General features: G+C 40.4%; 1 protein-coding gene across 1 annotated transcript in view; it reads left to right on the top strand.

The window, feature by feature from the left end:
* Positions 1-22,663, top strand: part of LOC133517272 (phospholipase D2) — a 40,967-nt gene that overhangs the window by 15,081 nt on the left and 3,223 nt on the right. Inside the window, exons 9-20 of the mRNA XM_061850506.1 lie at positions 1,202-1,350; positions 2,538-2,773; positions 3,720-3,824; positions 5,464-5,603; positions 7,042-7,203; positions 8,292-8,622; positions 9,966-10,155; positions 14,133-14,265; positions 14,386-14,494; positions 15,330-15,500; positions 19,352-19,518; positions 22,164-22,404. Coding sequence (XP_061706490.1) covers positions 1,202-1,350; positions 2,538-2,773; positions 3,720-3,824; positions 5,464-5,603; positions 7,042-7,203; positions 8,292-8,622; positions 9,966-10,155; positions 14,133-14,265; positions 14,386-14,494; positions 15,330-15,500; positions 19,352-19,518; positions 22,164-22,404 — 2,134 coding nt within the window. The remainder of the gene's footprint in view (positions 1-1,201; positions 1,351-2,537; positions 2,774-3,719; positions 3,825-5,463; positions 5,604-7,041; positions 7,204-8,291; positions 8,623-9,965; positions 10,156-14,132; positions 14,266-14,385; positions 14,495-15,329; positions 15,501-19,351; positions 19,519-22,163; positions 22,405-22,663) is intronic.

Consider the following 22,663-nt stretch of genomic DNA (forward strand, 5'->3'; position numbering starts at 1 on the left):
CCCGTAAAATTGATATTTTAGTCGCGTGTCAGCGACATAAAAGTGCTTATTATGCTCTAGAGCATAAAGTAAAATAATCTATTACGACTCTTATTAAATTAACAATAAAGTTCAAAATCTGCCATACTGCTTGCCAGCCCTTCCAGCGCGCCCCCGTCCGGGCCGAGTAAGATTTTCTTTAGTATTGAACAAATACGGTAAAATAACCTAAAATATTGGAAATTATTTTTTTTATTTTTTTAGAAAACAAACAGCCTTTTACAAATATATTTAAAATAAATGAACTAAAAATAGGCCTAAAGTTTCCTACATTACTAAGAAAACTATTACATAGAAATGTAAATTACGCAATTATAAATTACCGGTTTAGTTGTGTACTACATGCAAGTAAGGTAAGAAAACATACAAAAGTATGAAAAATATGACTGGAACCAAATTGATCAATTTCTAGAAAACAAAATTTGCCGAACTTTGTTCTTGAACACGGACAAACTATGAACAAAAAATATTTGTATATTTTCCTCTCAATCGAAGTGAAAAGCATAAATGTAGATTTTGATCCTCGACTAAATTGCCTCGGATAAAAATGGATCGCTTTATGCCTTTGTTATACAATCTACTATTAGATAGTTGTAAACTCTAATAACCATCTGATATTTTTATTCCATGCAGCTCATTAAAATGTGAGTACAGTTTCCGGACAAGCCATGTGCTAATATTTTAACATTTGTCGGTTTAAACTTTCAAGGTTGTCTCGCATGATTTCATAGATTTATTCATAATTATCGATCAACAATTTTTAACATATCAGCTAAGCATTATGATTTCGCGCAATAATATTCATGCACTACATAAACTAATATGTATCATATGAGGCGCTGAATTAATATCTACATATGAGTGTCCCCCCCCCCTGTAACTTCTAAAATAACAGAATGATAAAACTAAAAAAAATATATGATATACATGCATTTACATTACCATACCAACTTCCACCGAAAATTGGTTTGAACGAGATCTAGTAAGTAGTTTTTTTAATACGTCATAAATGGTACGGAACCCTTCATGGGCGAGTCCGACTCGCACTTGGCCGCTTTTTTTATCAATGGACCAAACAATTCAAGCATTTCATGGAGATCTTTGAATGTTCGTAAAATATTGAACTACTGTGTCTACCGCTGACTGTACCTATATTTTTCAGCTTCGAAGTATCAAGCGGCATGTACTCCACCGGTCTGAACCATGGCCTGCAAATCCTGAACCAGAGCCGGCAGATGGTCATCAAATGCTGGACGAAACGGAAGAGCAAGGAGTGGATGCAGTACCTCAAGGCTGTTACCAATCAGACTGGTAATTTGATCATCTTTGAAATTCACTCTAGGAAGTATACATTCGATGATGGGATATAGGAGATACAGCATCACATAAGCACTGGGCAGACTCGCCATGCTACGGAAATAGTTTCAGTATATTATCTATGTGTGTACGTCACGTCTGTGTGTGTAAACTCCTTAGGGAGTCCGTTGAGAATATTTTAGTATATGTAACCATGGCAAAAGTTGTTTTTTTATTTAAAATTGTAATAGTAGTAGTAATAGACTGTCAATCTGCTGTCGAAGCGCGTGGGCGGGTAGGCGCCTCCGTTCTGTCTAATGATAGTATTAAACTTTTCTCTAATATGCTTGAAAATATTCACCTTATTATGGTCAAACTTAAATAAAAAAAATTCAAATCATTACTGTCGTGTTTTAGCGGACGGCAAGGTATTACTTTATTGTTTTTTACTTTTTAAAAACACGTATCCACTAAGAAAAATCTAAACAGCCAATGCTGCGTCTACGCGGGCTGCGTCTACACGAGCCGGTCAGGTCAGCATCATTTCAAGCTGTGTCATGTCTCGTTCTTACAAGACCATCGTGTATGATCGTGCGAATATTGCTTAATAAAATCAAACAGTATATAACTTTTATATTTTTAAAGACGTCGGGCGTGTACATATAGCTTATATTGCACAATTATATTGAATGGTACTTAATGGCAGAATAAGTTGTGCCTTTAACTTTTTTTAAATAAAATAAGAAGGAAATTGTTTGTGACGTTTCTGATGTGAAGGTTCGATGTGAGTGCTGAGTGATGATTGTATTACCTTATTTCCTCGTATGTTTGGAAAAAAGCACCATACATGCCTCGGCAGGAACAGCAATTCGTGGATTCGTCTTTGTCGGACTCCACTACGCGTCGATCGCAATCGAAAATCGACACTCATCCACGAATTGCTCGTTCCCGGCCTGTGCAATAATGTACTATTATTAAACATTTTGAACACAAAGAAAGAGATGCATGAGTTTTTCCCAGTATTGTTTTCTAGAAAAGTTCACTAGACATAGTTCTTTGTATAGAATACGACCGTAATTTGGCTTCTTCGCATACTGATATAGTGGAGTCTCGTATTTTTAAGCCGGCTACTCATACATTCGGCTAGAATAACCTGGTTTCAACAGTAATGTATCACGTCACGTCTTATCTTATTCTGATAGCTCGAGAATTCACCCACCCCAACGTCCACCATTCGTTCGCGCCGCCGCGCGCCGCCACGGCGGTGGGCACCCTCGTGGACGGCTCGCCCTACCTGGCCGCCGTCGCCGAGGCCATGGAGCTCGCTCAGGAAGAAATATTCATCGCCGACTGGTGGCTCAGTCCAGAGATATATATGAAGAGGCCTGCTCTTAATGGAAATTATTGGAGGCTGGATACGATACTGAAGAGGAAAGCGGTGAGTTCCTTTCATATATCGACTTAGTGCGGTCGCAGAAGCCATGGAGCTCATTCATTTAAAAAGTTTCATCGCCGATTGGTGGCTCAGTCCAGAGATATATATGAAGAGGCCTGCACTTAATGGAAATTATTAGAAGCTTCATACTTTGTTGAAGAGAAAAGCGGTGAGTTCAGTAAATATATCAAATCTAACTGGCGCAGTCCGCGGTAGGATCTATGTATAAAACAGGGATCGGAAAACGGTATTTTTTGTAATGGCACGAAAACTATTTTTTCGTTATTCGTTAATTATTTCATTCTTACATTTGGAGTATAAAATAAATCGAAGTATATGGTTATTTCGAAGTTTTTGAAAATCTGTTCCGATCCGATATAAAACAATGTGGAACCTCTGTGGTATGTTCTCCATTCAACGACAGTCTCAGTAGATATGAAACTCGCTAAAAAAGACTTATCGCGGATTGGTGGCTCAGTCTAGACATACACATGAAGACGCCTGCTCTTATTATGAACTATTGGAGGCTGGATACGATACAGAAAGATAAAAACTATGAGTGGTTCGATATTTAAAAACTTTACTGGCGCAGTCTGCGGTAGCATTGATGTAAATAAATCAACGTTGAAACTCCGCGATTAGTTCTCCATTCAACTAACCAACAAATGCAGAAAACATGAACCTCTCTAAACATGAATGCGGATTAGTAAATCGGTCCAGATTTGAAATAATTGCAGGTTGATTTGGATTGGACGTTTTGCAGAAGACAATCTGCAAAAGATACTCGGACACATAGGAAGTCTTGCAAAAAACAGAATATTTTGCAAATGGCCTGATCTATTCACTAGCCCATGGGACTTGTTATGCAAAAGTACATTTTACGAGTGGATCACTACGCGCTCGAGATTGCTACGCGCATTTAATGTATTAACAATCGATTTTATTTCAGGCCCAAGGCGTAAAGATCTTCATAATGCTGTACAAGGAAGTGGGGATGGCGCTCGGCATCAACAGTTTCTACAGCAAGAGCAGATTGGCCAGCGAGAATATTAAGGTAATTATTGGGTAATCTAACTTTTGGAATTCCATCGATCCAATGTTGGATCAGTATAAAGTAACCTAGAAGATTAAAATTAATTTGAAATTGTACCTAGGGAGTCAGCGGTAGTGGGGAAAAGCTTAACAAAGTTTACAGTACATATGGGGCTACTTTATAGCACTAGTGCGAGAAGTAGCATATTACGTTACTGTGTCGAACATTTAAAGGGCCATATGTACTGTAAAACGTTGTACGATACATGTGCGAATAGGTAATTCGCAACTCGTGTCGATTTAAAACACTCCCTTCGGTCGTGTTTTAATTTATCGCCACTCGTTTCGAATTTTCTATTTTTCGCACTTGTATCGTAATGTACTATTTTAGGTTGGTAAACTTTTTAAGATTTAAACAAAGATAAATTCAAGTAGGTATTAAGTAAGTGTTGAAATCATTCATAGTAAATAACGTGAAACGTTTGAATTAAGTTACATAAGCTGGACCCGAATCTATGAATATATTGAGAAACTTATTCTAATTTGAGTATAAGCGTTTTAATGCCACGGTTATTATGTACAGTGCGCCATTGTAAACCTTATTGTAATGCACAATGGTTAATATTACAGTGAAACGAAGCGTGTGCTTGGCGATGAAGGGGTTAATCCATCCTGTATTCGACACATGTAACAGGCAAATATGTTGATCCTCTACCATAAGAAATTTCACATTTATGCCAAAACTATAGTGTGTATCTTTAAGTAGTTAAATAAATGTAAAAATGTATCAGTTAACCAGCAAAATAGAAAACTGTCTGGATCTGTTCCTCATCGTTTTAGCTTTAACCTAGTTCATTTAATCGTGTAATGTTTTCATCTGTCCTCAAATGGGTAATTCAATCTCGTTTTAGGTTCTTTACTAGGGCGAAATAATAGCAGATATTACAAAACTAAATTACTATTGATTAATCACATCATCTCGAAATATTCCTATTAACAAAATACTAGTAGCACGATTATAGCTTCGTTGTTATGTTGAGTAAGTACCGTAGTAAAACTTCTGTAAGTTTTGGCACATCGAATTAATTGACTTGAAGAATTTTCTTGTCCCATAAAATACCTAATTGTGTTTTGTTTACAATTTTTTGAAAACCCAAAGATACAGACTATAGCTAAGCATACTAGTTTTTTTTTAAATTATATGTCTGTGTCCATGAAACGGTTAATCTTTTGGCCGCCACCAATATTTAATAGAGTTTACAATACGCTTTGAGAAAACTTTACTAACATTTTCTTAAGAGGGAAGAATAGCACGTGACCTTCCATACAAAAGGAGAAAACATTTTCCCACTTCTAAACATTATCCGTTCTCAAAAAATGAAAAACTAGGTTTATAGGTTTTCCTTTTATTTATTTATTTGGAAAGCAAAACAATTTTTTTTTTCAAAGCGAGACTTATAAACCTAGAATATTATGCTGAAGCGATCGACATCAAAATCAAAGTGATCTAATTAAGATTTAGTTAGAGGAAAACGTTTTCTCCAGAAATGGAATTTCATTGAAAAATTACCGTTACTTCGTTATATTCAAAAAGCTATTCTTCTCTTAAGTTACGTAATATTGTGGCAGTCGCGAGGTTAATTGGAACATTGGTAACGTAGGTTTTCCGTCACCCAGACCACGCGCGCGGCGGGATCCTGTTCTGGGCGCACCACGAGAAGATCGTCGTCGTGGACCAGTGCGTCGCCTTCCTCGGGGGCATCGACCTCTGCTATGGCCGTTGGGACGACTACAAACACAGGTTAGTCGTACAGTTGTTGCACTCCAATGTGCAAGCGAGATAGCGCTATGAACGTATATAGCGATGGCCCGTTCGCACACCGGAGCGGCAGCATCGACCTCTGCTACGGCCTTTGAGACGACTACAAGCACAGGTTAGTCATACAGTTGTCGCACTCCGATGTGCGAGCGAGACAGCGCTATGCACGCATATGTTGATGTCCCGTTTGCAAACGGGAGCGGCAGCATCGACCTCTGCTACGGCCGCTGGTACGACTACAAACACGGGTTAGTCGTACAGTTGTCTCACTGCCATGTGCGAGCGAGATAGCGCTATGAACGTATATAGCGATGTCCCGTTCGCACCGCGGAGCGAAGGCATGGGTCGACTACAACACAGGTTAGTGCGATGATAACATGTAGGTTCCGTCAGAACACGCGTGGAGAAAAGTGCGCTCGTGGACGACAACAAACGATGGGTTGGTTTAGGCACTTCCCTGACTTGAGAGTAGGTAATTAATACAATCGCCGATACCTGCGTCGATACGCTGGCCCCGTCCCACGTTGAGGGATCTGCTCGAAAGCCTGGGACGGCCGCGGACCAGGCACAGACACTCAAGCGCCGCAAGTATGCATTCTTAACGAACGAATACGAGTTTGCGGCGCTTGCAATGGAAACATTGGGTCCTTGGTCGACCAACACCAAAAAATTTATTAAGGAAGTGTCGGTTCGACTGGTAGGCGTCTCGGGCGACCCTAGGGCAGGCTCGTTCTTTGCCCAGAGGCTAGGCTTGGCTATTCAGAGAGGGAATGTCGCTAGCATTTTGGGGAGTTTTTCGGAGGCGGGTGATTTTGGGGAAGTTTTTTATATTTAGTTTATTTTATTTTTATTTTTAACATTTTAATTGTATTTAGTTATTGCTTGTTTAGTTTTATAGTTAGTTGTAGTTAGTTGTAAGTTTGATTTGTGTTTGTTCTTTTTAAAGTGTTCGTCTGTAAGTTGTATATCTGTATTATGAAATAAAGATTTAGTTGGTGAATATTTACAAGGATCGCCGATCAGTTTATAAAAAAAATAGTACTGCTAAATACAGTAAATACTGCGCATAGTGCGATCGATGTTGTATCAACAATTCATTCATTCATTTTACAAAAATCTATAGCTTTCAGTCAAAGCTGAAAGTTTTTATTCGTCAACTATATCCATTAAAGAATGAATGTATGATAGAGTCTGGGCTATCAAAATCGCTGTCAACTTAGCTTGGTCTGACACGAATACCACCAGTTTGTAATGAAAAATCCTCCGCCCCAAGAAAATCCGGCATGAGAAACTCGGAACTAAAACATCATTTTAATCTTCTTTGTTTCCTTTGTGTTTACGAATAAAAATATTTCGAATTATTTATTTTTTTGCATATAAAACATTTCCAGTTTAAAAGAAAGTTCATTTTATCTTCCAGGCTGACAGACCTGGGCAACATCGCGCAGACTACGAACTCAATCAAAACGAAGAAGAAAACGTCGAGCTCCCCCGGCGGCGGCATGTTCCACGCCCAGAACGGCGGCGACGTCACCCTCGAGCTCGCCAAACACTCTAGGGACATCATCATTGGGGCTAATGAGTAAGTTTTACGGATACACAAATATTTTACGGTTTTACTCGCGTTTATTTATAGTTATACCATTATCTATACTCCCCGCGACTAATGATAGTCCATATGACACTGACAATCACGGGCTTACACGGGGTTCTAGCGATTTTCTAGTAGAAGGTAGCTGAGTTTTGTGACTAAAATTGTTTACATGTTACATTTTCACTTACTTAACATAATACAAATCAGCTTCATGCAACCAAGCCTTCAGCCAGTCCGTAGCTGGTAGTTTTTGGTAGTAGAGCGGTATACCTATGCAAAGAGTTTTCAGTAGTAGAACTGTAGACCTATCGCAAAGAGTTTTTGTTAGTTGAACGGTAGACCTACCGCAAAGAGTTTTTGGTAGTAGAACGGTAGACCTATCGCAAAGAGTTTTGTTAGTTGAACGGTAGACCTATCGCAAGGAGTTTTTGGTAGTAGAGCGGTATACCTATGCAAAGAGTTTTTGTTAGTTGAACGGTAGACCTACCGCAAAGAGTTTTTGGTAGTAGAACGGTAGACCTATCGCAAAGAGTTTTTGTTAGTTGAACGGTAGACCTATCGCAAGGAGTTTTTGGTAGTAGAGCGGTATACCTATGCAAAGAGTTTTCGGTAGTAGAACTGTAGACCTATTACAAAAAGTTTTTGGTAGTAGAACGGTAGACTTATCGCAAAGAGTTTTTGGTAGTAGAACGGTAGACCTATTGCAAAGAGTTGTTGGTAGTAGAACGGTAGACATATCGCAAACAGTTATTGGTTACTACCAACAACTCTTTGCGATAGGTCTCACTCTACTGAACGGTAGATCCATCAAATACTTTGAAAGCTAAATAGGTGGTACACCGCAAAAGCATCGCCAGTCGATGGAGCGGGGGGTTAGGCAATCTTTATCGCCAAAATTCTAGCGAAGGGGAGAGGAAGGGTATACAGTAGTATACATTCTATGAAATATTTGTTTTCTAAGAGGAGGCAGCTGATTACTAAATTCTTTTGAACTATTAAATTGCTATATATATATTCCTCTTAATGTGAAGAATTGATCACATAACACATCATTTATTAATTTCTTCTAATTCCAGTACCATCCAAATCGAAACCACAGAAGCAGAAGAAGAAACCGAATCAACCATCAATCCCAACACCCCCGACCCGGACCTACCGCAACTCCAACCTGGCGACCACTTACTAATAACACAAAACACGCGCACAGACAAAGATGACAGCCCAGTGGAAAGGAGAAACGTACTCAATAAAATAACAGAACGATCTAAAGATATATTGAGTATCGTGTATCCGCCTTATGAGGAGGAGAGGAATGAGAGGGAGTTTGATGATTCAGAGAGGAAAAAGGCGGAGAAATATGCGCAGTCCAATGATCAGGTGTTGCTGACTGACGCGTTAACTACAAAGGTATGTCTTGCTTGATTTTGCTTTTTCTATAAAAATCTAATATTAAATGCAGAGGCACAAATCCCGACCATGTCACCACTGTTCATCAATTTATATTTATTCTGAAAAAATGATATATGTAGTTCACTACAACGTAACAGTCAGTGTACTTTAGCTAACTATCACAACTCTGTACGAATATCATGTTCGTTACTTGGCGAGTCAGCCTAATAAATGGAGTGCCTTTCTCTTTCATGTGTCTGGTGTTATACATATATTAAAACTGATACTATTGTATACTGACCTATAATGATGTGTTATTAATAATAAATTTTCATATACCACGTGATCGTCCATACAAAATGAGAAAAAGTTTTTCCACTTCTTAATACTTTCCATAATCCATTATTTTTAGTATGTTATTGACACAATGAAAAACTAGGTATATAGTTTTCCTTTTTTTTTCAAAATTTGCAAAACAAATTTTTATTTTATTTTTATTTAATTTATTAAAAATGTATCTTATAAACCTAGATTATATTCAGCTGAAGCGATCGACATCAAAATCAAAGTGATTTGTTAAGATTTAGTTAGTGGAAAACGTTTTCTCCCGAAATGGAATTTCATAGAAAAAATACCGTTACTTCGCTAGGATCGCAAAGCTTCTCTCTGAAATCCGAGGTTTCAACTGGGTTGCATGAGCTGTGGCCACGGATGACTGTCATAATGAAATTTAAGACCCCTTGGTATCATTAAATAAGATTTTTCTCCAATATGCTCGGAAATGTTAAACTTATTGTAGCAAAAATAGTACGGGAAGTTCTTCGTTATGGTTTAAAAAAATTCAAACCATTATTGTCGTGTTTTAGCGGACGGGAAGTTATTACTGTATTGTTTTTTACTTTTTTAAAACATGTATTCACTAAGAAAAACGCAAACAGCCAATAAATATAGCCGCGGGCTGCGTCTACACGACCCGATCAGCATCATTTCAAGCTATAGGATAGAGTCGTGTAAGACCATCGTGTATGATCGTGCGAACACTGCTTAATAATAATTATATGAATAAGCGAATATTGAATGGTACTGAACGGCTGAATGTTTGTGCCTTTAACTTTAAAAAAAATAATTAAAGAGGGAAATTGTTTTTGACGTTTTTGATGTGAAGGTTCCATTTGAGTGCTGGTTGATGCTTAAATTATGATTATTTTACCTGATTTCCTCGCATGTTTGGAGAAAAGCACTATATATGCCTCGGCAGGAACAGCAATTCGTAGATTCGTCTTTTTTGTCGGACAAAATCGAAACTCGTCTCGAATTGCTCTTTCTCGGCCTCTGCAATAATGTACTATTAATTTCTCCAGGGAATGGTGACCAGAAGTAAAAGCGTGAGCAAGCCGCCGCCCCTGGCGCAGGTGGTGGAGGGCCGGGTCATCACCGAGAGCACCAAGGTCCGGCTGGAGGGCATCGAGGGCAACTCCAAGCTGTGGATAGGCAAGGACTACACGAACTTCATTGTTAAGGACTTCAATAGTCTGGATCTCCCTTTTGTTGGTAAGTCAATAAAATAAATAAAGAATTTTAAAATTTAAACGCAATTACGGATGATTTTTGTATAGATTTTCCTAGTATTTGGAGGTTAAAAATATAGCCGGTGACCCGGGCCATCAAGGCTCTGAAACCGGTTACATTTCCATCATGTACTTAGCGCAAAACATTTTAATTTCGGCTTCGTTTGTAAAACCCTTATTTCTATTTTGAATCTTTATTTTGACAAGTCAAAATTGCATTTGTTTTGCCAAGTTTTAACGTGTGAGCCGCTGAAAACAAAAATGAATCTTATTCGTCATCAGTTCAATAGATTTACCCAAGTGGATACGCGTTACAAACATAAACAAACCTCCATAAGTACATAGACTACCCAAGCAGCACATTAGTGAATTTTGCAGCTTATCTTATAGCTTTATGTTCTAAATGAGTGGTTTAACAGTGTTTGATAAAACTTATACCTTCAAACACAACTCAAAATTGTATATGAGTTCATCCTGTCACTTGTAGTTGCTTAGGAACGCTTATTGTTTCTACTTTATTACTTATGGTTGGGTAAAGCCGATTTTGCTACTTAAAGTTGCATGCAGGTTTTAATTGTCACTGAATAAGAAGCAATAGTGCTATATAAGGCCCTAAAGTCACTTATAAGCAACTTCTACATATAAGTGGGAACATACCCTTATTTGGAACTTTTAATTCCAAATGACTAGTATAATAGAGTAGTATATCACCAATAGTGGCTAAAGAGATAATTTTACGGCCCTTTTGGAACCTAAAGTGATTGCAACTTTAAGGGCTAGAAATACTCTTATTGCCACTCCAACGCATAATTAAGTCTCAATAGGAGGTTCTTGAAAACCAAAAGCAGTTATTTTCACTTATTTCAAACCACTAACGATCTAACAGTTCCAAAATTAGGTCATATACATAATATCCTATCAAAAACATTTTCATGAAAATGTTGCCAAGACGAAACCATAAGGCTCGCACTGTCAAAATGTTATCAGATTTCTCGTAGAGACAAGCTTCTAACTCTACAAGCCCTAACTTCAGAAACTCTACAACAAGAGTCAAAATATGTGGCATGGCCGTTTCACTACCGTCACATGGGCGTAAGGTGCAAAATTTATTCACTAAGTATACTTGTAGTAACGAAACGGCCAAGCCACATATTTTGACTAAGGTGTAGAGTTTGTGAAGTAAGCGCTTGTAGAGTTAGAAGCTTGGCTCTACAAGAAATCTGATAACCTTTTGACAGTGCCCTTATGGTTTCGTCTAGGCAACATTTTCCATGAAAATGTTTTTGATAGGATTTCACTTCTTTTTGTAAGTGTCTTCTTTGTGTATTGTCATAAGCATGACAATCTTCCATCCCCTAATATAAATGGTAAAGTAAGTAGAGTAAATACACTTTATTGGACCACAGAAGAAAAATTCAGTAACAGATTTACAATGTAAATAAAGGTAGCAACAGGCGTTCTTATCGCTGTGAGCGATCTCTTCCAGACAACCTTAGGGTAGCAGGATATAAAGAACAAAAAGCTTTAGTGACAGGTAGTGCAGGAATACATTACAGGAATAAGAAGATTACACATTAAAATGAAATACATACCAATGGGTACAACCAAATAGTTAAATATTTATCAGATACATATATAATGGTTGGGGGAAATTTACTATTAAAAATCCCGAAATACGTATCTGGGGGCATCTTTTATACAATCTTCTTTTTTTACTGATCCCCCCTACAAACTTTCCTCTATTCCCCCTAATGCCCTTTTCCTTCCCTTTTCACCTTTACGGGTGATTTTGGGGTTGATAACTATTCTATATCCTTCCCTATAGGAAAAACTATCTACACACTAAATTTCATCTAAATCGGTTCAGCGGTTATTGATTCCCCATACAAAATTCCACCCCCCTTTTCACCCCCTTAAGGGCTATATCTTTCCAATTTTTTTTATTTCTTTTGTTGTTTGTATACTAATACTATGCTACATACCAAATTTTTGCTTCCTAGGACTTCAGGAAGTACCCCAAGGGTTTTGGTGATCATCAGTGAGTGAGTGAAGTGAGTCAGTGACGAAAACGGGGTTTTTCCGATACGAACAAAATCTTAAGTATGAGAGCTATGCATCTGAATTTTTTTATGCTTATTAAGTCCACTATTGACATTATATCCCGAGAATTTTGTTTATCTGGTATAATCCAAACCCAAGTTATGAGGGTTCAAAAAAACGACGAAGCGCTTTTAGAAAAGGTAGGCCATGCGCTTCGCTTTGCTCGTCTTGGCGGCGGCACTACCCTGCCCCCAGATTTATTTTTCCTATTGCGGCGCCTCCTCTGCCAATAGCATTCACTGCTTTGCCACTCGCAAGATACAAATAAGTGATTTTCAGACCTGATAGTTCTAAATAGAGAATAAATAAGTGAAAATAAACACTGTAAAATATTTTTTATTCCGCCATGTTTACAAATGGAGTCCTTGAAAATGAATTATTTTAAACAGAATTTTATCACACTGACGCATAATCACAAACCTTTGATAGTTGTGACGATGTTACTTTAATATTGTACGTAACCTACAATCATTAGGTCAGGTTTTTAACAGTTTTATTTCTTATCAGTATCAATTCCTCATTTGATTTAGCACTCTCCTTTTAAATATACCTGGATCAAATCAAAGGCGCATCGAAATTTACAAAGAAACCATTCTATAGTTTCACAGTAAAAAATCATTCCCAAGGATTTTGTGCTTATTTCAATTCCTGTATAACGTGAAGTTTTCATCACTTTACCAAACAGATATGTACATCCAAAATTAAAATGGCAGATCACATTCACTTTTAAAAAACACAACTTATTGTCTTAATTGTTGCCACGCCACTCAAAGGAAATTGGGCGTCTCATTTATCACTCCTTGACCGAACTGAAATTGTAATACATTCATTCGTTCAATATAAATCGTTCACTGCGCATAACTGTCACCCATAGTTCTAATTGCCACTTAAGGTAATCGAGAGATCTCTTATGGATTCAATTTAGAACCAAAAATAGGCTGCAATTTTTCTCCTTTTTGATCTATATTGGGTCTATATGGGTTCTTTCCACCTATATAGAACTTAGTCATGGCTATATATTTCACTTAAGTATCTAAATAGATATGATATACGAGCTATTTCCCACCCCGTGTGCTACTTGGGTACTTCACTTAAGTGGGACTAGTTTATTATAAGGTATATCACAATACTTCAGGTTGTCGAATAATTCCCAAAATGAATTTTAATATAATAAAATAGTTACGGGTGATTTTCAAAATACCTCGCATTGTGAAGCATTTAGAATTAATCTAATACACCTTCCCGCAATAAATGATTGTTTTTGAAATACACATATACTCTAAATGCAAGCTGCTTTTACCCCAAATTAGAATACCATATGATATTACACTATGAAAATAACCATAATAACCATTGACGACCACTAGGCCAAACCCCTAGTGGGTAGTGACCCTGCCTACGAAACTGATGGTCCCGGGTTCAAATCCTGGTAAGGGCATTTATTCGTGTGATGAGCATGGATATTTGTTCCTGAGTCATGGGTGTTTTCTATGTATTTAAGTATTTATAAATATTTGTATATTATATATATCGTTGTCTAAGTACCCTCAACACAAGCCTTATTGAGCTTACCGTGGGACTTAGTCAATTTGTGTAATAATGTCCTATAATATTTATTTATAATGCACTAAACGAACATAATATTTCAAATCTATATTTACGAACCCGATTGACTTGTATTCTGTTCATCTAGCAATAATATAAGGGCCACTTGCACGTTCTAACCGTTAACCGAGTTAACCGTTTGTACAGGGTTAAATGTACTGTTAACTCCGAGTTAGTTGGCTAACCCTGGAACATGCAAGTGGCCTTAAGACAGACTACTACATGAAGTAACTAACGCTTTTCACACGATTCTAGACCTTGTGGACCGCAACTCAACACCCAGAATGCCGTGGCACGACATCGGAGTGGTCGTGCAAGGCGCGGCGGCCAGGGACGTCGCGAGGCACTTTATACAACGATGGAACGCTATTAAACTAGAGAAGGCCAGGTAAGCTAATGAGAACCTTGTGGAGTAAAACTCAAGGTGCCTAATGCCGTAGCACGACATCGGAGTTGTGGTATGTACAAGGAGTGAGTATATATTTATTCAAACTCTTTTTTTTTTCAGACAAAATGCGAGCTACCCATACCTCCTGCCGAAAACGTACTCCGAGATCAAACTGTTGCCAGACCTGGAAAAGTATCTGAATACCGACATCCACAATATGTCATGCCAGGTAACGAGATTTATACTCCTAAATACATATATAGTCGCCGTTTTAATTTATCGTTTTTGAGTACTTTAAAAATAATTGTTCTTGATTAAGCTCCTAGCTAAGCCCGTTGCTCTAATTAATAAGTACCTTACTTACTACTTTGTATAACTCGATTCCCACCGGCTTGCCTGGAATTAGAGTTAGGATTCATTGATCGCTTAAGGCCCACTTGCACCATCCCATTAACCCGGGGTTAAGGTGGTTCGATTTTCATACAAAAAACAATCGCTATTTATTAATTAATTACACAATATTATTACATAAATAGTTGCGCATCTATCTACTTTCGAATATTCATTTGCGCTAAATTAATAGAAAAACTTTGTTTCATACAGAAATCATGTAATAATCAACGTTATATTTTCATAAATTTTACTCATGTGTGTGTGACAAATGTCGTGTACAAATACATTGCGGCGTTGCCACTCCCAAAAATAAAAAAACAAAAATAAAATAGTGAACAGAAAAAAATTATTTAACATTAATCTCACAAATACTGGTACGAAACAGTTACTGATAACTTACTGAATACGCAGGCTTGATCCTGCTCACGTCTCCTGAATCATTCTGTATACGGCACAAACAAGCAAAATAATCGTATATTATGTACGGAACCGTACAGCATCATCTGCATACGCTATACAATTCTAAGCATAATACATGAAATGCCTGATGATGAGTGGGAATTGCAACTATTCAGCAGCCGTGACGTCACCGCAATCAGTGAAACTACTCTCAAATATATAATTAATATGCTTCGAATAACGGTAAGAAGCTTAATAGTCCATTCGTTCAGGTTCTACGCAGCGTGTCGAGCTGGTCCTGCGGGTTCCTGGACCCGGACACGGTGGAGCAGAGCATCCACGAGGCCTACGTCGACACCATCACTCGCGCGCAGCACTACGTCTACATCGAGAACCAGTTCTTCATCACGCTGTCGCGCACCAGCCAGGCGGTGAGGAACCAGGTAATACGACAGATTCAGGTTTAGTTTCTTCAGAAACAATACAATCATTTTGTTTGAAATCATTACAATATATACTACATACATCCTTAAACATAAGTTTAAACTATGCATCTACAATTTAACAAATCAACGCACCCATGAATAATAGTTATTTTATAGTATAAAATTTTCACCACACCAACACGAAGAAATTACTAACTATGAAATACCAAAAAAATCAAATGAAATCAAATACAAATGAACGTAATAAAAAAATAATCATTCAAAATCATCATTTAAAAGTCAATTCTACTAGCTAACATAAGGAAACAACTCAAAATTTGCATCTGATTACATTGCCCCACATGTGAATAAAATGCAACTTTCTCATTCGTTTTTGAACAATCAAGAGAGTCTTTACCAGTTGGTATGGTGAAAAATAAAATAATAACATGAATACAGTTAAAACAATACAAAAAATCGCTCAATGTGAGAAATCCGCAAAAATTTCGTCAATACAGTTGGGGACGCGAGGAAGATCGAAGGACCAACAGAAAGCGCAGTCCTAGAAGTATAAAGGAACTATGGATATGAGAAATTAAAATTATAATAAAACAAAAAAATGTAAATAATGGATCCGACATATGTACCTAAATCCCAATCGTAGGGTTTTATTTACGGCGGCCGCCAATAATAGTTTTAGGATCGTTTTATCTTCTTCTCCGCTTTATCACTACTCCTTCCCACTCATGTTTATCGAGCCCTTATTTAATCACAATTTATTACGTAGTATAACTTTCGTAGAAGAAAACGTATGTAGATTTTTCTCTTGATTGATATTTTACCAAAAAAATGCCATATATTTAAATTCTACTATTCTTTATTTGCGTTTAAATAGGTCGGCAAAAGGCGTGTGTTGTAAAAATAAAAATGAGGTTGAATAGAGAGTAGAGTATGAAAGAAGAGCGAGCGAAATGGATGAATATGATTGATTATGAATCAAAAGGGGCGCGAACAACTGTAGAAGCACCCCCTCAATAAATAAAAAGAACATGTTTTTTTCCAAAATGTTCATAGTCCGTAATGATTTTTAGTTCTACAGAAAGCTTGTTGAAATTCTGACAGCCTGATATTTCACATTATGCCTTGCAACTTGTTGACTAGGACAGAAAGTTTGCCTAATGTTTTTAGAACGAACGCGTTTGAAGGCGCAACTCGCGTTCTGCAGAAGACTCGTACTTTGATATATTCTTGACAAGGGCAGTCAACAAAACGAGAACGTATAATGAACGAACTGTCAAGGTTCCCAACTTCTCAAAGAGATCACGACAGGATATCCATTGTGGGAGGCGCAAAATGGTTCGGATCGCTCTTTTTTGTACGACCAGACCTCTATAATTTTTTTTTTTTTTTTTTTTTTTAATTTTTTTTAATTTATTTAGGCAACAAACAGTCTTGTACAAAAAATAATGTAAACATAAGTAATGTGTTAATAGACCTTGAGTGCCCTACCTTAATAATAATAAGTAGCTAGTCTAGGAGCAGTAAGCGGAAAACAAAATTATCAGTTAGTAACAATAAAGTTAGCAATAACTTGAGTGAATCTGTATTCATTCATCCATGTATATGTATGCACGGGCAGGTTCGTTGGTACTCGTACATACATCCACACGGGGTACACAAGAATATTATATACATAAGTTAATACCTACAATGTTACAATGTTATAAGTACTAATATGCAGAGGTTATTACAAAGGTGTAAGTATAACTACTTTTATTAATGTTACCTACTTAAAGAAACAGTTTGTTAATGTTTATAATTTCGATCTTAAGTGAGTAATAATTTGTTTTTTAAAACTTTCACAGGTTTTATACGAAAAAAGATCAATGTGGGATACATTTATATTGTAATAATTGAGACAACGGTTGAAGTAAGAATTTGAGCAATATTTTGTACGAGCGAAAGGGATAGCAAATAATTTCTTGTGGCGTGCAGTGCGTTGAGGTATTTTAAATAATAACCTACCAAGAAGTGAGGGGGAGTCAATAAAGTTGTTAATGATTCTGTAAAGAAACATTATATCAAACTGTGCTCGGCGATCTTCAAGTGTCAGCAATCCATAGTGAGAAAGACTATTTTTATATGAATTTCGACTCCGTCCCATACGGAAGTCGATAGATTTGAGAAATTTCCTTTGTACACGTTCTATTCTATTGATATGACACCTAAAGAAAGGGTTCCAAATGATACACGAGAAATCTAAGATTGATCTGACTAAACTGTAGTATAATATCATGTATGTAATTTCATGTTGGAAAGGCTTACAAATATTTGGCTTGTAGCTATTTCCCCAGAATATGATACTATACCTTAGCTTGAACTCTACTAACGCATAGTACACTACCTTGAGCTGCTCGATCGTGAACTGGCTCAGGCTTCTGAGCGCGTAACAAGCTGACAGAATAACATTTCCTATATTGTCTATCTCCGGCTTCCAGTTCAGCTCCGCGTTCACTCGAATACCAAGAAACTTGACCACCTGTATTACGTCTTTAATCGTCGATACTGAGTTTAATATTACTTCAAGCTTATCTGTTTATTTTTGTATTGTTCTTAAATAATATTACTTGGGTGTTTTCCGTATTCAATCTTAAATTATTTATGTAGAACCAATACTGGAACGCCGCTAATGCCTTTCTCATCACTTCGCTAAGGTCATCCATGTTGTCGGCAGCTACAACCCCGCTGGTGTCATCGGAAAATAAGGTTAACCTGGAACCAGGCACAGTAGAGTTCATGTAGTTAGCCCGCTAGGTCATTCGTGAATAAATAAAAAGCAAAGGCCCCAAAATAGAACCTTGTGGAACGCTTATCTTAAGTCTAATGAAGCGAGATCTGGCCGCAGTCTCGAAGTCGTCCTCAAGGGTATTTAGCTCCACGAATTGCTGACGGTTATTGACATACCTTCTCACGACATCAGAAACATTACCCCTTAGACCATAAAACTCTCGTTTCCCCAAAAGAATCTCATGACCCACCGAATCAAATGCGGAGCTGAGATCGAGAAAGAGCCCCGCCACTCTTTTCTTGTTGTTAAGTTGAGATATTACATCTTCGACAAAACAATAGACCGCGTCTATAGCCGATTTTTTTTCTGAAACCCAAACTGTCTCGTGTTGATGACAACCTCGTCTTTAATGTGTTAAAGAAGGCGGTAATTAATGAGTTTCTCCAGAATTTTGGACAAAACAGGCAAGAGGAATATCGGCCGGTACCCAAGGATATACACAAGACCTTTGCCTGTTGCATCCTTAAGAGGGGCCTAACGTAAATTTGTAGTTTTATATTGTATTTTTACACGTTTTTATCAAGTGCTTAATGCCAGGGAAAAAATACACGGAAACTAGACTAATAATTATTTGAAAAGCCAGAATCCAGCAAAAAAAACACGAAAACATGTTTAAATTGTATTTATTTTCAGTTGAATCCTTTCCTTTGTCGCTTGTCGAAAATGGGCTATTTCAATAGTGATTTTGAAGTTTGAATTATTGAATTTTAGAATCGCTCAGCGAAAGATGCTCGATTTGGGCCTCGCCACAGAGGAAAGGATCATTAGTATCATAACCCTTAATGCCATAGAAGTATAATTTTAGAGAGTAAATAGATAAAAAGTTAAAGGTAACCGCCATATTTTCGGTCGCAAGTTACGCGCGGCGCGCCACACCTTTGTCAACTTCTAATTTCCTGGCTTTACGTCCCCTCTTGAAGATCACAGTCGCTAATTACAAAGGGACTGAAGAATATCAACAGCTGCCCTTTAGGCCCCGAAGGTGTTCAATACTATTCCATTCTGATTTCTGGCATTACAGATAGGAGAAGCGTTGTTCAACCGGATAATGCGCGCGCACCGCGCCGGCGACACGTTCCGCGTGTTCGTGGTGATGCCGCTGCTGCCCGGCTTCGAGGGGGAGGTGGGCGCGCCCTCGGGCACCTCGCTGCACGCCGTCACGCACTGGAACTACCAGAGCATCTGCAGGTACTTGCCATTGCCATCGCTATATACAGCCGTTCCGCGTGTTCGTGGTGATGCCGCTGCTGCCCGGCTTCGAGGGGGAGGTGGGCGCGCCCTCGGGCACCTCGCTGCACGCCGTCACGCACTGGAACTACCAGAGCATCTGCAGGTACTTGCCATTGCCATCGCTATATACAGCCGTTCCGCGTGTTCGTGGTGATGCCGCTGCTGCCCGGCTTCGAGGGGGAGGTGGGCGCGCCCTCGGGCACCTCGCTGCACGCCGTCACGCACTGGAACTACCAGAGCATCTGCAGGTACTTGCCATTGCCATCGCTATATACAGCCGTTCCGCGTGTTCGTGGTGATGCCGCTGCTGCCCGGCTTCGAGGGGGAGGTGGGCGCGCCCTCGGGCACCTCGCTGCACGCCGTCACGCACTGGAACTACCAGAGCATCTGCAGGTACTTGCCATTGCCATCGCTATATACAGCCGTTCCGCGTGTTCGTGGTGATGCCGCTGCTGCCCGGCTTCGAGGGGGAGGTGGGCGCGCCCTCGGGCACCTCGCTGCACGCCGTCACGCACTGGAACTACCAGAGCATCTGCAGGTACTTGCCATTGCCATCGCTATATACAGCCGTTCCGCGTGTTCGTGGTGATGCCGCTGCTGCCCGGCTTCGAGGGGGAGGTGGGCGCGCCCTCGGGCACCTCGCTGCACGCCGTCACGCACTGGAACTACCAGAGCATCTGCAGGTACTTGCCATTGCCATCGCTATATACAGCCGTTCCGCGTGTTCGTGGTGATGCCGCTGCTGCCCGGCTTCGAGGGGGAGGTGGGCGCGCCCTCGGGCACCTCGCTGCACGCCGTCACGCACTGGAACTACCAGAGCATCTGCAGGTACTTGCCATTGCCATCGCTATATACAGCCGTTCCGCGTGTTCGTGGTGATGCCGCTGCTGCCCGGCTTCGAGGGGGAGGTGGGCGCGCCCTCGGGCACCTCGCTGCACGCCGTCACGCACTGGAACTACCAGAGCATCTGCAGGTACTTGCCATTGCCATCGCTATATACAGCCGTTCCGCGTGTTCGTGGTGATGCCGCTGCTGCCCGGCTTCGAGGGGGAGGTGGGCGCGCCCTCGGGCACCTCGCTGCACGCCGTCACGCACTGGAACTACCAGAGCATCTGCAGGTACTTGCCATTGCCATCGCTATATACAGCCGTTCCGCGTGTTCGTGGTGATGCCGCTGCTGCCCGGCTTCGAGGGGGAGGTGGGCGCGCCCTCGGGCACCTCGCTGCACGCCGTCACGCACTGGAACTACCAGAGCATCTGCAGGTACTTGCCATTGCCATCGCTATATACAGCCGTTCCGCGTGTTCGTGGTGATGCCGCTGCTGCCCGGCTTCGAGGGGGAGGTGGGCGCGCCCTCGGGCACCTCGCTGCACGCCGTCACGCACTGGAACTACCAGAGCATCTGCAGGTACTTGCCATTGCCATCGCTATATACAGCCGTTCCGCGTGTTCGTGGTGATGCCGCTGCTGCCCGGCTTCGAGGGGGAGGTGGGCGCGCCCTCGGGCACCTCGCTGCACGCCGTCACGCACTGGAACTACCAGAGCATCTGCAGGTACTTGCCATTGCCATCGCTATATACAGCCGTTCCGCGTGTTCGTGGTGATGCCGCTGCTGCCCGGCTTCGAGGGGGAGGTGGGCGCGCCCTCGGGCACCTCGCTGCACGCCGTCACGCACTGGAACTACCAGAGCATCTGCAGGTACTTGCCATTGCCATCGCTATATACAGCCGTTCCGCGTGTTCGTGGTGATGCCGCTGCTGCCCGGCTTCGAGGGGGAGGTGGGCGCGCCCTCGGGCACCTCGCTGCACGCCGTCACGCACTGGAACTACCAGAGCATCTGCAGGTACTTGCCATTGCCATCGCTATATACAGCCGTTCCGCGTGTTCGTGGTGATGCCGCTGCTGCCCGGCTTCGAGGGGGAGGTGGGCGCGCCCTCGGGCACCTCGCTGCACGCCGTCACGCACTGGAACTACCAGAGCATCTGCAGGTACTTGCCATTGCCATCGCTATATACAGCCGTTCCGCGTGTTCGTGGTGATGCCGCTGCTGCCCGGCTTCGAGGGGGAGGTGGGCGCGCCCTCGGGCACCTCGCTGCACGCCGTCACGCACTGGAACTACCAGAGCATCTGCAGGTACTTGCCATTGCTATATCAGTCCGTTGACTGTGTCGGCACAATCACACTATTATACAATAGAAAGTATTGCCGTGGAACACCACGGCATAACGATGCTGAGTGGGGATCCTATTTGAGCATCCAGTTTCTTATATCTGAATATCATCATTTTCTTTATTTTATGAACTATTGTGACGTTAAGTAAATGTGTTTTTATTCTTTATTTATTTCTTAACGTAACACTATTAACGAAGGTCCTGCTAACGCATACTTAAAGATACTTCAGGTGTTTTTGTTACTGCTGCAAACCTGCGCAGTTAATCTAAGCCGCATCTCCTCGCTTCACTCGTCGTCGCACCACCTTTAACTTTTTATTTATATATATTACGATAATGTCATTAGAAGGCGCGGTGGATGTTTCATGAACGTAGCGCAGCTATTTGTTATTGAATCTATATATTACAGTAAACCTTACAATCTTCCCCCAGGAGCCGGGAAGCCATCCTAACGCGCCTCTACGAAGCGGACGTGTCGGACCCCTCCCAGTACATCACGTTCCACGGCCTCCGCACGCACTCCACCCTCGAAGGCGAACCCGTCACCGAGCTTATATACGTGCACTCTAAACTACTCATAGCGGATGACAAGACCATTATATGTGGGAGTGCGAACATCAACGATAGGTCCATGATTGGGACTAGGGATTCGGAGATCGCTGTGCTACTGCAAGTAAGTTACTACCCTGAAGCCCGTCATCGAGCTTATACAGGTGGCCCATTTAGATCGGTCAGTATGGAAAAGTCTGAAATTATAAGACATACGTAGATCTACTCTTAGGAACCATGTCGTTGATTTTGATAACAAGAAAAACTGCAGTCATACATAAAAAAAAAACCTGTACTCGTTTTGCAAAATAAAACTAAAACTATTTGTATTTAGATATCGACTGTGTAGGTCTTAAGCGGTAAATTTTACTATGAAACATGAT

This window comes from Cydia pomonella, chromosome 4, assembly GCF_033807575.1.
Source record: "Cydia pomonella isolate Wapato2018A chromosome 4, ilCydPomo1, whole genome shotgun sequence".
Lineage (NCBI taxonomy): Eukaryota > Metazoa > Arthropoda > Insecta > Lepidoptera > Tortricidae > Cydia > Cydia pomonella.